The 15,080-nt window shown below is 40.5% G+C and overlaps 1 protein-coding gene across 2 annotated transcripts; it reads left to right on the top strand.

Moving 5' to 3' along the window:
* The first annotated feature begins 3,213 nt into the window (after positions 1 to 3,213).
* LOC119481254 (carbohydrate sulfotransferase 12-like) lies at positions 3,214 to 11,440 on the top strand. 2 transcript variants are annotated; one of them, XM_037758017.1, is made up of 7 exons: positions 3,214 to 3,332; positions 5,237 to 5,321; positions 6,643 to 6,750; positions 7,118 to 7,260; positions 8,084 to 8,227; positions 8,309 to 8,610; positions 10,112 to 11,440. In XM_037758017.1, exons 3-7 carry the CDS (start codon positions 6,654 to 6,656, stop codon positions 10,350 to 10,352), a joined length of 927 nt encoding a protein of 308 aa, XP_037613945.1. In that variant the 5' UTR covers positions 3,214 to 3,332; positions 5,237 to 5,321; positions 6,643 to 6,653; the 3' UTR covers positions 10,353 to 11,440. The 2 variants fall into 2 exon arrangements, with proteins under 2 accessions (XP_037613945.1, XP_037613946.1); XM_037758018.1 differs by having other exon boundaries at positions 6,612 to 6,750.
* The last annotated feature ends 3,640 nt before the right edge of the window (positions 11,441 to 15,080 follow it).

Raw genomic sequence — 15,080 nt, 5'->3', positions numbered from 1 at the left:
AGTAAATGTAATTCATTACTTCCACCCTTGTACTGTGATTCTGTGATTGGAAAGCTGCAGTTTCAGTACTGGTGGACCTGGCAGGAGTAGCAGCTGGAGCCACAAATTCAGGTGCTAAAATTATGACAATTTCACACAAATGTCACAATTTGGACAGACATGTATGTAAACTGCAACCTGATTGGCGGAGGCAATAACCGAGGCGGTAACTCTAGTTTTGAATAGTTTATTTATCTGAAGAAGTAGGAGTTTCTGAAAGGAAACACTTCCTCCTCCAGTTTATCACAAACCTTCAAATTTAAAATTGCCAAATTTGGAGATATATGGTTTTCACCGAACACTACAAATGTAGTGGAGTAAAAAGTACGATATTTTCATCTGAGACGCAGTGGAGTAGAACTATAGCAGAAAATGGAAATACTTTAGTAAAGTACAAGTATCTTTCGCCACACTGGTTTCTTATCATGGACCAAAATATCAGAGTCTTGACAATGTATCGCACTGGTAAGTGTAACATAACTGAAATATTATGGACAAAATAATTCATGAAACTTTTCAATTAATGTGTGCTTAATACCTCACGTCTGATTGTTTATAGTGAGTACATTGCAGGAAAGACACGCCAGTTAACAGGCTACTGTATAAATCAGAGTCGGAGCACCCCTTGCTGGAATTAAAATAAACTACAACCGGTGCCACATCAGAGGGTGAACTGATAGTAGATTCATTTCTCATAGTGGAGACCTGGTCTGTGAAACAGTCAAACATAGGTGTTAAGTAGAAGTAAAGTTTTCATAAATACGCTAATTAGCTAGAAAAGGTATTCAAATATGTGCAGATGGTATTGATATTATATTGGACACTGTCCTTCAGTTTGTATTCTTGACATCACAAGATACATTCACATTCATTCCGCCCGCCGCTCACACAAAAAAGACACAAAATACTATGCACAATTCCGGTTTGTAAACACAACATTCAAACCTAGCCCCTCCTCCATGGAGAGAGAGAGAGAGAGAGAGAGAGAGAGAGAGAGAGAGAGAGCAGCGGTGGTGGAGCGAGCTAGAGAGTGAATTAAGAGATGGAATGAAATCAAATGAAATCAAACGCTATTTTCTGATTGTGTCAGGGCGGTTACATTCTGAAGCGCAAATAAACACGCCCACACCTCCGCACAACGCACCGGGGTCGCTAACAACTGGGGCAAGACAAATCTATTTGGTTGCAAATGGGGGGGGGCGCACAGTCGTGACGCAATTGTCACAGAATCAAATAAATAAATCAAATAAAACGCACTTTTCTGATAAACTAGTTACAATCTGCTACATAAACTTGTTGGCTCACTTTAAGTCATGATTTAAGAGCATGTAGGCAGGTCATGTATGTACTGTATGTATGTATGAAGTTACCCATGAATTGTCATAACAACTGCTTTCAAGACGCCCCCGAGCAAATAACTTAGTAGAATGTGGTGTAACTGGGTACTTTCCAGGTGTACAGGTATGTTTACCTGAAACACAAGCAGATTGTGCCGACAAAATGTGTGAACATACGTGTAAGAAATGCTTCAAACAAACCAAAACAGATGATTTCATTTAATTTATTTTTGACTATATACTCGCTTGGAAGGTTGTTATGTTTGTATCAGAAGAAACTACAATTACCGTCTCACGGTTGTATTCCTCCGCCAACCAGTCAAGTTGCAGTTTACATCCATGTCTGTCCAAAATGTCATCACTTCATCGTTTTATCCTTGTTATTTTCATAATTAGCATATGAATACTTGAGGTATGGCAGTGACCGTGACCTTTGTCCTTTGACCACCAAAATCTAATCAGTTCATCTTTGAGTCCATGTGGACTTTTGACATTTGAAGAAATTCCCTGCAGGCGTTCCTGAGATGTCGCGTTCACGAGAATGAACAGCCCGAAAACATAATGCCTCTGCCACGTCTGTCGCCGGCGCGGAGGCATACAAACCCCTCTGAGACAGAGACATACAGTAAAGATGGTAGCATGTATTTAGAATTTAACAAAAAAGCAGAAACTATATGGAGGGTTCCTTATAAAGGCATTTCTAGCCATGCTTTACCCCCATGTACTTAGTCTAAGTTGAGAACATTTAGGGAGGGAATATGACTATGAATGTTATGAGTGTAAAGATTTCTCCCCTTCAAAAGCTCATGCATGCCAAACCTCTTTCACAGCATGACTTGTGAAAGGACTGAAACAAAGGTTACGATATTGTAACCCTAGTTCTATAAGCAGAGGCGCAGCCCTCTATGGGAGTCTATGGGTAATACTATCCTCCAATCGCGAGCATGCATTCGCCCGCTGAATTTTGCATAAACGTAGCCGGCCAATCAGGACGTGCCTACCCGAATAAGTGCAAACCTCACAGTATATAAGGCAGCGCCCATTGCTGTCAGACATCAATTGGCCTCTTCAGCACGCAGCACAAGAGCGACAGAGCTCCCCCGGTAGAGGGCTTATAGAACTATGATTACAATACTGTAACCTTCATTCTAACTCACACATGCTCCGCCCTCTATTGGACTCTACGGGTACAACGGGTGGAGCCCGATGCATGCATGCCCTTCCGCGACACCACATCAGTCTAACCATACTGATCCAGACAGGCTAAGAGTTAGATTTCGCAGCCCACCTACTTCTTTATAACCGAGGCCACAGCGGAGAAGTAGGGGGCCCTAGCCAACCCAGATAGTACGCAACTGATCTGGGTAAAGCCATGGCCTAACCCTGCAGGGGTCAAAAAGACAAACAGAAGACACCCTGAACACCACATTCCCCGGCTCATCAAGAGGCACGGGAACATGTAGGTGTTTCATACCCAGAGGGGGTCAGGTGCAACACAACTGACACACACACCCCAACCTTTTCCCCAGTCCTGTGTCGTTCCAGTGAGCACAGACCCTGAAAAGAAGTCTGACACGTCCAAGAGATAGAATTGCATGAACGGACCAGGCGTCAACCATGACGCCGCCCGCCTTACATATGTCTTCCACACTTCCCAACCAAACAAGGCCGCCGACACCGCAATGCTGCGTGCAGAGTGTGCACGAACCACAGTAGGAGAGTCTGCCTATAGGCTTGGGAGATGCACTCACAAAGCCGTCCCGCCAGGCGTTTTTTTGGAAAGGGTTTCACCGGACACACCCTCACCAAAGCACACATGGGTGCCCTGTCACACCATTGATCTCTCCTCCTCACCGTCATGTTGCTTTGCTTCGCCTCAGCCTTCTTAAAAGGCTGGGCGAGAGGCAGGTGACGACTGAGCTGCAATTTCTCCTCCTAACTGTTAAAGAGTAAATGGTAAGTAGAATCAATAACTAGACTATATTCTGCAGGGAAATGTATTGGGCATCTACAGTATACATGTGTACTGGCATACTGTATATCCACATGTTTCTCATGTGGAAGATGAGGTTTTTTTCAAAGATTTAGCTCATGGATTATGGGCTGATCATCTTTGTGCTCACAGGTTGGTGCCTCTTGATTGATTATTCCAGCTGTTCGTCTTTTTAAAGCGATGACAACTTAAGCAGTCTTCACTCAGTGCTGCATATAGGTATTCTGCATTGGGTGGAAGTGAGACAGAGAGGACAACTTATAAGACAGAACATGCATAAAGTGACGACAATTCTTATTTTAATGTTTGTTAATTAATTAGTTGTTTGATATAATGGATATATTCCTGTTTTATTTAATCATATTCAGGTCCAGTCAAGTCAATTTTATTGATATAGTCTGATATCATAGATTTGCCTAAAGGGGATTTAAAATCTCTACAGTCTTCAGCGTACAACATCCTCTATCCTTAGACCCTCGATTCAGATCAGGAAAAACTCCCCAAAAAACCTTTTGACAGGGAAATAAATGGAAGAAACCTCAGTGAGAGCAAAAGAAGAGGGATCCCTCTCCCTGGATATTATGTCTGTTGTGTAGAGTTTTAAAAGCTTCATCTTTTTGTTTATTAACTCTGGAGTGGCTGTAAAGAGAAGAAGAATATTCAATATGACCTTAACAATTATAAACAAGATTTACTTCAAAAAATGTATTTCAGAAACATGTTTATTTCATTGTTTTGTTGTTGTTGAACCAGGGTTTAGGCTATTTTTTTGTCCATTGGAAAATAAACCACATAAATAAATAAATTAATAGCATATTAAATAGCCTAATATTGTAAGATATGTTGCCAAGACAACTTAAATATAAACTCCAATTCCGGGGTTCAAGCCAACACAGACCGGATCTAGACCTTCGACACTTTGACAACTGCATTAAAGATAATTAACAGGTTTATGACCATCGGAAAGACCATCATTCATTTACGACCAAATCTGTTGCATTTGTAGCGCCCCGTAGTGATCGATTTGATGGAAACTTTCAGGGTATGTTTCAGGTACTTATGTGGACTCATCCTGCAAGTTTCGTGATGATTGGCCCAGTTAGTTCTATTGATGTGGTGAGCCACGCCCTTTTAAAGTTCATTGGTGAACATCTTCAAAATGCAATGAGATATCCTCAAGCTTTTGATAAGCTTAGTCCATTAATGATCCACACAAAATTTGGTACAAATCGCCACCATGAGGCTAATTGGGATCATACTTTATGTGAAGCATTAGGACATCACGGCCAGTTGTGTTACCAAGTTTCATGTCTCTAGCTTGTTCCAGCTCACAGTGAATTGAGCAAAGGCATAATATCACATATAATGCTAAATAGGCTACGCCCACATGCACCGATCAATATGACACTTCAGATCTGGGTTAATAGAGAGCCGAAGTCACGCCCCTTCCATCGGACCCCATGGGACCTGGACGCCCTTTGTGTGTTCATTGTTTTAAACTTGGTGTGGTGGTGCTGCTGGACGATCAGTCATATAGCTTGCTTCCTATCTCACCAGTTACAGGGTGTATGAATTAATGAATACATCTTCATGTGATGCCCCAGCTTAACACAGCCAGCCTTTAGCCAGAAGGCCGAACTGACTGTAAAACAGACTGGTAAAAAGGTGACAAACCTTTGGACTGAGGCTGAAGCAGGAACAAGTGTTTGTCATATCCTAAGTACCCAGCCCTCCTCAGCAACACCCAGGCAGTATCTATCCATGACAGGCTGAAGTTTTAAAGCAGACTCTGAGCTGTCTGCAGCCTGAAAGCTGTGATACGTGATGCAATGTTTACCAGGCCCTGTTCTCCCTCCTGTACTGGCAGGTACTGCATCGCCGATCTCAGCCAGTGGTGCCCTGACCAGAAGAAATCCACAACTACCCTCTGAGAATCAGGCCCCTTGGTGGAGGTAAGACAGTGCCAAAGGGTCGAGGCAACCAAGTTATTGACTATCAGGACCCTGCCCCTATAGGGAGAGAGGACACAATCTCTCTATGACCCCTATGGAGGACGTTTAAAAATAAATGAATGAATAAATAAATCAATATTTCATTGACTGCAGCAAAAATAATTTAAAACAATAAATGTAGCCATTCATTTATTAATTGATAAAATGCGACATAAATTGATGTTTCTGTTCTGTTCTTTATTTATTAGTCTTTGTCTTAATGCCCTTATTCATTTACTCTTCTGTTTAATTTTAACTTTTATTTATATATTTATTTTTTATTCATTTTTAAATGTATTTGTTTATTTTTGCATTTATTATTTATTTATTCATTTTAGCATTTCATTTTTATTTATTTTATATTCATTTTTATATGCATGTATTTATTTGTGTATTTATGCCTTTATTTATTTCTGCATTCTTTTCTTTGTACATTTCTTTTTGCATTTCTGCCTCATTATGCTTATGAGGGGGCTGTCACTCAACGTGTGTCATGGGGTCAGAGCATGGGTCAGAGGTCATAGATGGACTTTATGCTAGCCAGCTAGCTGCACTCCGGTCTTCATTCCCGGCTCCATACAGTCGCCTGCTGCTGCTGCCCCCCCGCCACTGCCTTGTACCGGTACAGATGTGCAGATCAACCATCTGAACTGAACTATTTTGCGGACACACCGCCAGTCTCCTCCCCGAGGTTTAGCTCGTTCAGAGAGGGAACCTCCACGCCGATGCCGCCGCATATGTCTATGGAGCCGGTAATAAAGACAGACACCGTTAGCTAGCTAGCTAGCATGTAGTCATGCACCCTGACCCCATGACACACGTTGAGTGACAGTCCCCTCATTTGCATAATGAGGCAGAAATGCATAAAGACATGTAAAAGAAAAATGTGTAAAGAAATGTATAAAGAAAAGAATATAGAAATTAATGAGTTTGGGGAAATAAATAAGTGTTGAAATTCATAGGGAAAATCATGCATAAATACATAAATGCATAAACATTTAAAAATAAACATAAAATATATCGTCATATTTGTTTTATTCGGTGCTCATAGAGATATCTCTCTGCTCTGCAGAAGATATTTCACAAAATATTTCTACATCGTCCACTATGTTTTACAGTACAGTTTGTGTGTGTTCCTTTTGTGATTTTGGTATTTACACAGTATTTATAGTGTTTAATCAGGACATTATATAAGGGATAGTGGCTTTTACCTTTAATTACTCAAATGTCCTTAAAATTCTGCACATCCAGTGAACTTCTATCATTGCTGGCTCATTGACAGCTCCAACTGTCATGGCAGCATGGAGAACATTCCTGCTGCTCCTCGGAGCATGCATGTTTCTCAGCACGTTGTCCTTTTACCTATGGAACATGCCCCAGGAAAGAAGAGGTACAATACGTGTCTATATGTGTGTGTGTGTGTGTGTGTGTGTGTGTATGAATGTCTTACTGTTCCTGTTGTGCATCCTGGTTAGACTCCTGGTTCATGCTTTGTTTGTACTTGTGCTCCACTGCCAGCGAAATGAATTGAGATTAAGTAAATGGATTAGGTGGAATAGTGACCTCACCCTTGATTACTTTTGGACTATCGTGGTTCACATTTGACGTAACACCTCTATAGCTGAGAGTGAGGCTTTGAGAAAGACAAATGTCTCTCAGCTCCTTAAGAGAAAAGCCACCTGAAAGCGGAATTAATTTAGCTCCAATCACTTTAGACAGTCCCAACACATATTTCCTTATTCTTCTTATCACAACAGAGAGTATCCAGGACCTGAGAAAGCAGCTGATAAGAGAAAGGTGTAAGGAATTTCCTGAGATGAAGGGGAGATTAGAAGACATAACGTCCGATGAGCTGCTGGTGAATGACAACCATACCATCATCTACTGTTACATTCCCAAGGTGAGACAGACATGAACACACCCAAGGGGCTTCAGTTTCAGAGCTAATCTTCCAACTTTTACACTGCCGCTATAGGCTGTAGACTCTCCCCGGGCCACACAGGGAACGTCAGCAGCGTGTGGCGGCTGCAGAACTTGTTGGGTTTTTTTTCCCGGCGTCCGTGTTAACAGGTTAGAGCAGCCGACCTGCCCGCACGAGCAGCGTGGCTCACGTGTGGCTCGGCTGTCAGCTGCGTCTCTTCTAGAGATCTGAGGTTTCGCATATTTTTACAACAGACAGTGAAAATGATCTTTTGACAGTATATTGACATCGTACCAGCAACATTACTACACTTCCAATGTCTCTATCTGTAGAATATGTCACAGACATGAAAAAAGTAAAGATTTATTTTTAAATCAACACTTCCTGATTTCATTTCAAAATAAATGCCCTCAAGTGTCTTTTCTGTGGACAGAATTCCTTCATTTGTTAACACGAGGCTTTTGTTCTGAAATATTTACAGGACAGTCTTGTAGGAAATGCAGGGACTTGCACGGCTTCAGGAATGAATAAAGTACGGGGTTTTAATTGTGGATTATTACTGTTGTTTACAAATGAGCACATGCTTCTTAACCTAATAAATATAAGTGACGTTTATAATGAAATGAAATGGCCATTATGAAAGGCAAACTCTATGTAGAAAGAAAGGGCTGACAACAGCAGCAGAAACGCTGCCGGTGTGGACGACACACACGTGAGATATGCAGTAGTTCAGCGAGGCAGCCGTCACACGCTGCTGACGTGCCCAGTCTGGCCCGAGTGTGAGTCTTTTTCTTATCTACAGGTGGCGTGTACCAACTGGAAGAGGATTATGTATGTCCTGAAACAGGGCAAGCCATATCCTGACCCCAACTCCATATCTTTTGACTTGGTCCACCAATATGGAGTGATCCCTCTTCTAAAATCCTTCCCAAAACCAGAGAGGAAGGTCAGTTCAGACAATGATGACAGAGATGTTCTTAGAGTTTCAAACAGGAAGTGTTGATGTATACCTATTTGTTCACTACAGGCAAAGCTGAAGCACTACACAAAGTTCCTGGTTGTCCGGGACCCATTTGTCCGTCTCATCTCCGCCTACCGAGACAAGTTCCAGAGCAACAATGACCACTTCTATAAATGGTATTCCCGGGACATTCTGCGCCTGTATGGCAACCAGCCTAATCCACCAATGACATTGGACGAGGCGAATAAAGCCGGTTTGCACGTCTCGTTTTACAACTTTATTCAGTACCTGGTGGACCCGCGGACAGCGAAGCCCTTTCAACAACACTGGAGGCCGATGCACCAACTGTGCCACCTCTGCCAAATAGAGTAAGGCCATTTTTTCCAGCAGGGCTGTAAAAAGCATGTCTTCTCTGTTGTTTCTGGGATTTTGTAGGGTTGGGGGAGGCTGTGGTTCAGAGGGTAGAGCAGGTTGTCCACCAATCGGAAGGTCGGTGGTTCAATCCCCGGCTGCTCCGGGTCACATGTCGATGTGTCCTTGAGCAAGACACTTAACCCCAAATTGCTCCCGAAGGCATTTCAATCAGGGAAGACTCGTATGAATTAAATGATGATTTATTACAAAGTGCACAAATTATGAATAGCACATTCTTTGGCGATTTAGACCCGATGTGAAATAATAAAGGGGAAGTGAAGCTGTAGTAGGATGTAGAAATATTCCCCCCGGGTCTAGACACTGGTGGTGGTGGTGGTGAAGACTGATGCAGATCCGATGAATGAAGTGGAGCAGGATTACTCTGAAGTGATGAATCTGGAGGTGATGGGGTGGTGGAGGGTCGCGTCCGTTAGTGCTGAATGCTGACACTGAAAACTCATAGAGGAGAATGGTTTTTAAACTTTTGACAGCAGCATGTTATTGGTTGAGGGAGATATGGCAAGCTCTGATTGGTCACTGAAAAGAGAGACGCCCATAATCAGCTGACATATTAATAGCCCATGAGAGAGAGAGAACCAGAATGAATGAGAATGAATGAGCTTGCACCCCCAGTCTTCCTGTCTGAATTTACGCATGAGCTTCATATACATTGGTGTGTGAATGAGCATTTAGATTAGATCCTGATGGGCAAAGTTGGCACCTTAGCAGCCTCTGCCATCAGTGTATGAATGTATGTGTGTGAATGGGTGAATACTGACATGTAGTGTAAAGTGCTTTGAGTGGTTGGAAGACTAGAAAAGCGCTATATAAATGCAAGTCCATTTACCATTTCTTGACCGTAATCATTAAAGTTATTTTATTGTCTGACTTTCGAGAATTTGTTCCCTGAACAGACTGAATTGAAAAATAATTTAGCTCAACCTAGGTGTTTTTTCTTTCCTTTTTAGTATTTTTAAATATGATACTCTATTGATTTAGAAGTGCGTTTTCATAAATTTAGGGGAATTACGAAAGAGACAAATTCAAAAATTAATGTTCATCCTGACTTTTAGTCCCCAGAATGGGTCAATCCAAAAGAAAACCCTGGACTTCCCATAATGCAACTAGACGCTGTGCCCAAAAGACATTGGGTGCATCCCAAGTCTTTTAAATTGCATCCACATTTCCCTCAATTGTTTCTTTTCCTTGCGTCCCTCCCACCGGGGATACATGGAGAGACGCAAAGAAAAGACGCTGGTGAAGCAAAAATGGATGCAATTTAAAAGACTTAGGATACTGTAAAACTGTTTCACAGGCTGAACAGTACTTCTCATGATGAAAACTGAACTTGATGTGTGCCCCTTTAACATCCACAAATTACCAATGAATTCAATGTTAATACTAAACGATGCTCAATTCAGCTATAGTTTGACATTGTTTTGTTTTACCTTTCAGGTATGATTTTATTGGCCATCAGGAGACTCTTCAGCAGGATGCTGAACAGCTGCTGAACTTCTTAAACCTGGAGGACGACATTACGTTCCCTCCTTCCTATAAAAACATGACTAGCTCTGATTCAGTGTTGGACTGGTTCAGCACAGTGCCCTTAAAGGATCGGAGGAAGCTGTACAAGATCTATGAGGAAGACTTCAGACTTTTCGGCTACAGAAAGCCTGTCGAACTGCTTGATGATTGAGATGAAGTCCTGACCTGGGCTCCACTCTTCCCCAAGCAGCCAGTGGGCATAGAAACCACAATTCTGGGCGACTGTAAAAACATGGTAGTGCAACATAGGGGACCCGCTCCCTATGTAGATAGAAACGGCTCATTCTACGGTAACGAAAACACAACGACTCTTATTACCAAGTGATTATACGCTGAAGAAAATGTAGTTATTAATGTTATATCCCATTTCAGTAAGACTTTACAACAAGGGTACATTAATTAACATTAGTTAATCATTAGTAAGCCTTAATTAACAGTAAATTAACAGTAACTAACGTGTCTTATAAACATTTACTACTGATCATGGTAACCAAGGTATTCATTTATACATTATTTACTGTTTGAAAGAACATTATTAGCTTTAGTTAATACACTAGTAAGCATTAACTAACAGTTAAGTGATACAATAATAAGCATTAAGTAACTGCTAAAACGTGTCTCTTGTTAACATTTATTAAGGGTTTACATGCTAATGAATGTACTAACTAATATTAGTAAATGGTTGATAAAGATGTTAATTCACTGGTATGTCATGAAGTTCACAGCTTATCCATAAAACAGTTTGTTTTTGTAATTGTTTATTTAAGGGTTATGATTGTCCACTTACTTGTCCATGCTGCAATTTATGACACATTTTGGCACAGGTTGAGATCAGTGGACACTCCATGGTCTTTATGTAGAGGTTTGCTTGTTCCTTTCTCTTCATGTAGACGTTCCTTAACATATAGTCTAACCTTTAAATTATTGTGCATGTTATATAAACATTACTTAACCATCATTTCTGATATATTAATGTGAAAACATGGGTCCCTTAAGTAACGCTTCTTAAATGTACAAGAGGGCTGATTAAGCGTTACTTAACCATAATTAACCATGTACTAATGCTCTATGTGAGCCTTGTAAATTTGAAACAATCACACAGCTATTAAACATTAGTGAAACACTTCAAACTGTAAATCAATTCATGACAACCATCTGTTATCAACCAGATTCCATATTTCAAAAGATGAAGACGTTACGCTACCTGTTAAAATTAAATGCAATTATTTAGAAAATGTATCAATTTTAGCATTTATTGAAATAAATTACGAAGGTTATTCAACAATAATTTCGGTGCTCTATGAAAATAACAACAAAAAATGTTTTACTCAGCCACTTGCAAGCTATTAAGAAAAATACATTTTCAATTAAAATTGAAGAGCCTTCAAGAGGATTTAACTAAAATCCTGTTTTTAGCAGGAGGGGATGTGAACATCAAAAATAATGCCTAAACAAGGCAGGAGGGGTGTTTAATGCTTTCTCATGAGTAGAAGCTCGGTATTCTCCTTCATCTGCCTTATGGCCTCTGAGGTTGTTTCGTCGGCCTCGACAGCTTCCTTGCATTGTTTTGCAATGTCCGCAAGCTTTCTCCCCTTCACCTGTTGAACAAGCTTCACTCAATTACACTCTTAGATGCTGTCCCCTTCTCGTCATCTTCACCGCAGTGTCTTTGGGGCATTTTTCCTTTTTTGAGACCTAACAAAACAAGTGGGATATAAATCAGTTACTATCAAATTCATGCAAAAGCTACGGATGCAAGGACTGACAGTCCACTAGATTAACCTCATAGTTTTACATATATTGTACACTCAAATGACAACAAAAACAAAACATGATAGGGCACAACAAATGATCATAAAAAAATCAGAAGCAACCATTTTTATATAGAGTTATATAAAGCCTATAGGATATATTCAATGTAAGAAAAAGATAATAATAGATTTTGTCAAGCTTTATTTTCACTATGCGGTGAAAGCAATGACTTTGGGTGTTCTAACAAACCATCAACAACTGTATTCCGCCACTGTGATAGTTACACTCATTACAACCCCCTTCACATACACACAAAAGATTGATTTAAACATTGTGTGTCTATTATTGTGATTAAATATATCATATTTTTTTTTTTATAAATTAAGGTTCCATACCCAAAACAGACAGGTTTTAGGCTACTTGTGACTCTCTGCATTGGAAATGAAAATGCATTACACTTTACTGCAACAATGAAACGTTATGGTGAATTATAGATGCATCAATATGTACTTCACTTTACACCTACGATGATAACTTATGGTACTGAATGGAGTCCGTACTACAGTTGATTGTTGAGGTGTGTATAGGTGAGTATAATCATAATGTATTCTATCTTATAATACATTAGGCAACATACATTAACATACACTCAGTGCTGACCGTCAGTACCTGCACACACACACACACATATGCAGTTGGTTTAGAGACCTGCACTTTGACAGTGTCTGTTACAAAGACTATCGCACATTCACATGCATTACGTTTGTTTTCGAGCTTCACATCATTTAATATTATAGTCGAGGCTAGACTCCACATATTCTGGGCTTTAGCCCTTGCAAAATGACCTGGCGAGGCTGAGCCCATTTAACCCCTGATTATAAGCCCCATCAGTCAACCTATAGTTTATAACTAGTCAAGAGCATCATGAACTTATACATCATTACAAGGTTAACTGATATCTATAATGTTTTATGACTGTTGATATAACGTTGGTGCATCAGAAAGCATTATGTATTATGTGTGCGCACCTTACTTGCTTGTAAGGTGAGTGATGATTAAGATTGGCGGAGTGATGTGATGTAAGAAGTGATGTGCCACCTTTTGGTTATCGGTGTTCAATTGTCCTAGGCTGGAGTTGAGACATTAAAGTGGATCCTGTTGCACAGACAAAGCTCTCCCCGTGCTCTTGCTTTACCCACAGCCCTACAGTAGCTTAATTAAGTAACAAGTAAGTTTAGAGTTAAGGCAAGGAGAAGCCTTACACTAGTACTTGTGAATGTACGAAACAAGTCTTCACAGCATGCTTCACGGCAGACGCGAGGGACTTCAAGCGGAAGTGGAAGCAGATAAACACTGCAAGGCATCAGACACAGGGAAAGAGCAATGAAATCCTTTGCTGTTAATACTTCAAATGTAAATGAGGTAATGTAATTGTTTCCTTTATGTAGTTATTAGGGCTTTAGAAGTTAACGTGATAATAACGCTTTAACGCAAAAGCCGACGGACCCGGACCGGACCAGGTCCAAACGAGTCGCACCCTGTTGCATAGTTACTAAAAAGTCGCGATGAAAGATGATCTATTCATAGAACATATGCAGGCCTGTTTTGAAAAGCTGAGGTCTCCAGCTTTCAGAATCCTGTAAACCAACTGTATGCTGTCCAAACTATGTCTTATTATGAGGTATTTTAAAAAAATAGAGTCATACAGACATAAACTTCTAAATATAAGAATAAGTTGTGATCAAAAGATCCGCGATCATTTCCTCAAAATTCTACATTGGAAACTACAAATTCTGAGCTTTCCAACGGATATTAAACACACCTTGTAATAAAGGTGAGAAATTGAACATGATACTGGTTACTTATATGAATTAAATTCAGTTACTGGGTGCAGATCTAATCAGCTCTATGCTAAAACATGAACCTGAATAGCCACAACTTCCTCTGGGACATGCAGGCTCCCATCTATGAATAGGCAACATTCAGTGTAAATTATTTAGAATTTCAGCTTTTGTGAGTTTCACCATAAATGTAGATTTATGTATCAACCTGGTTGCTTATTATTGTATTCGTAATTAAATCTAGTCATTAATAGAATAAACCAGACTATTTTTATTCCCCAGACTCCAGTTAGAGCAGAACAAACAATGTCATAAATATTGTTGATCTCAAATATTTTATTTTCATCTTCATTAATTTACTTTACAAACTGACATATACAATACTATCAATTAGTTAATGTAGCAGAACAATACTACAATACAATACTATTTTTTACACTATGATACTATAATATAATAATAAAATACTATGTTGTTTCACTAATGTTTCACTAATACTAATACAATGCTATGTAAGGGATAATGTACAGCTAGCCAGTCATTGTTGTGAAAGAATCCCTTCCAGGGTGCTTATTACACGGCTACTTACTTAAGAAATCAATATTATGACGCAAAAACGGTCTGCCAGAATCCGACATCAGAGCTGCGCCCATAGCAGCGGTGTGTTATACATAGCAGCGGTGTGTTATACATAGCAACGGTCTGTAATAAATGGCAACGGTCTGTAATACAGAAATTACAGACCGCAGAACGCCGTGGTTGACCAATCAGAATCGAGTATTCAACACAGCCGTGTAATAAAATACTACAGCGATATACAGCAGCGGTCAATGAGGTATCTACATTTTTCTATCTATATAAAAGACAAAATTTGATATCGTTTTTTTTACTTTTTTAAAGGGACTGTTTGTAACTTTTTAAGCGTATAAATGTACCGGGTCGGGACACATGCGCGCTCTCATATGCGCGCTCGCGTGTGGCCGGAGCTTCTCCTCCTCTGCCTGCTTGCCTTCACTCAGACAGCGCGCGCGGTCTCACGTACTCGCTCCACCTCTACTAGACGTGAACGCGCGCTCACTCCACACTGCAGAAGAGTTAGTTTAGCTCTGGACGAGTGGACGTTTGTGCAGAAATAAATGCTGCAGCTCCTCCAGACCAACAGAGGTTTTCCGTGTCTTGTGAAGTGACGGGGCTCTGCAGAGAGAAACCTTGTCGTCTCGTTACCGACCGGGTGCCGGTGTCTCCCCTGTTCACTACGGCTGCGGGGGCGGAGGGAGACGAGTTTC

Source organism: Sebastes umbrosus, chromosome 22 (genome assembly GCF_015220745.1).
Source record: "Sebastes umbrosus isolate fSebUmb1 chromosome 22, fSebUmb1.pri, whole genome shotgun sequence".
Taxonomy (NCBI): domain Eukaryota; kingdom Metazoa; phylum Chordata; class Actinopteri; order Perciformes; family Sebastidae; genus Sebastes; species Sebastes umbrosus.
This window is presented reverse-complemented; position numbering and strand designations above follow the sequence as displayed.

What these genes read in the sequence shown, in the direction of transcription:
- LOC119481254 (XM_037758017.1), top strand. Translation starts at nt 6,654, where the DNA reads ATGGCAGCATGGAGAACATTCCTGCTGCTCCTCGGAGCATGCATGTTT. An exon ending in CATGCCCCAGGAAAGAAGAG is followed by an intron (nt 6,751 to 7,117) that starts GTACAATACGTG and finishes TTATCACAACAG; the next exon opens with AGAGTATCCAGGACCTGAGA. An exon ending in TCTACTGTTACATTCCCAAG is followed by an intron (nt 7,261 to 8,083) that starts GTGAGACAGACA and finishes TCTTATCTACAG; the next exon opens with GTGGCGTGTACCAACTGGAA.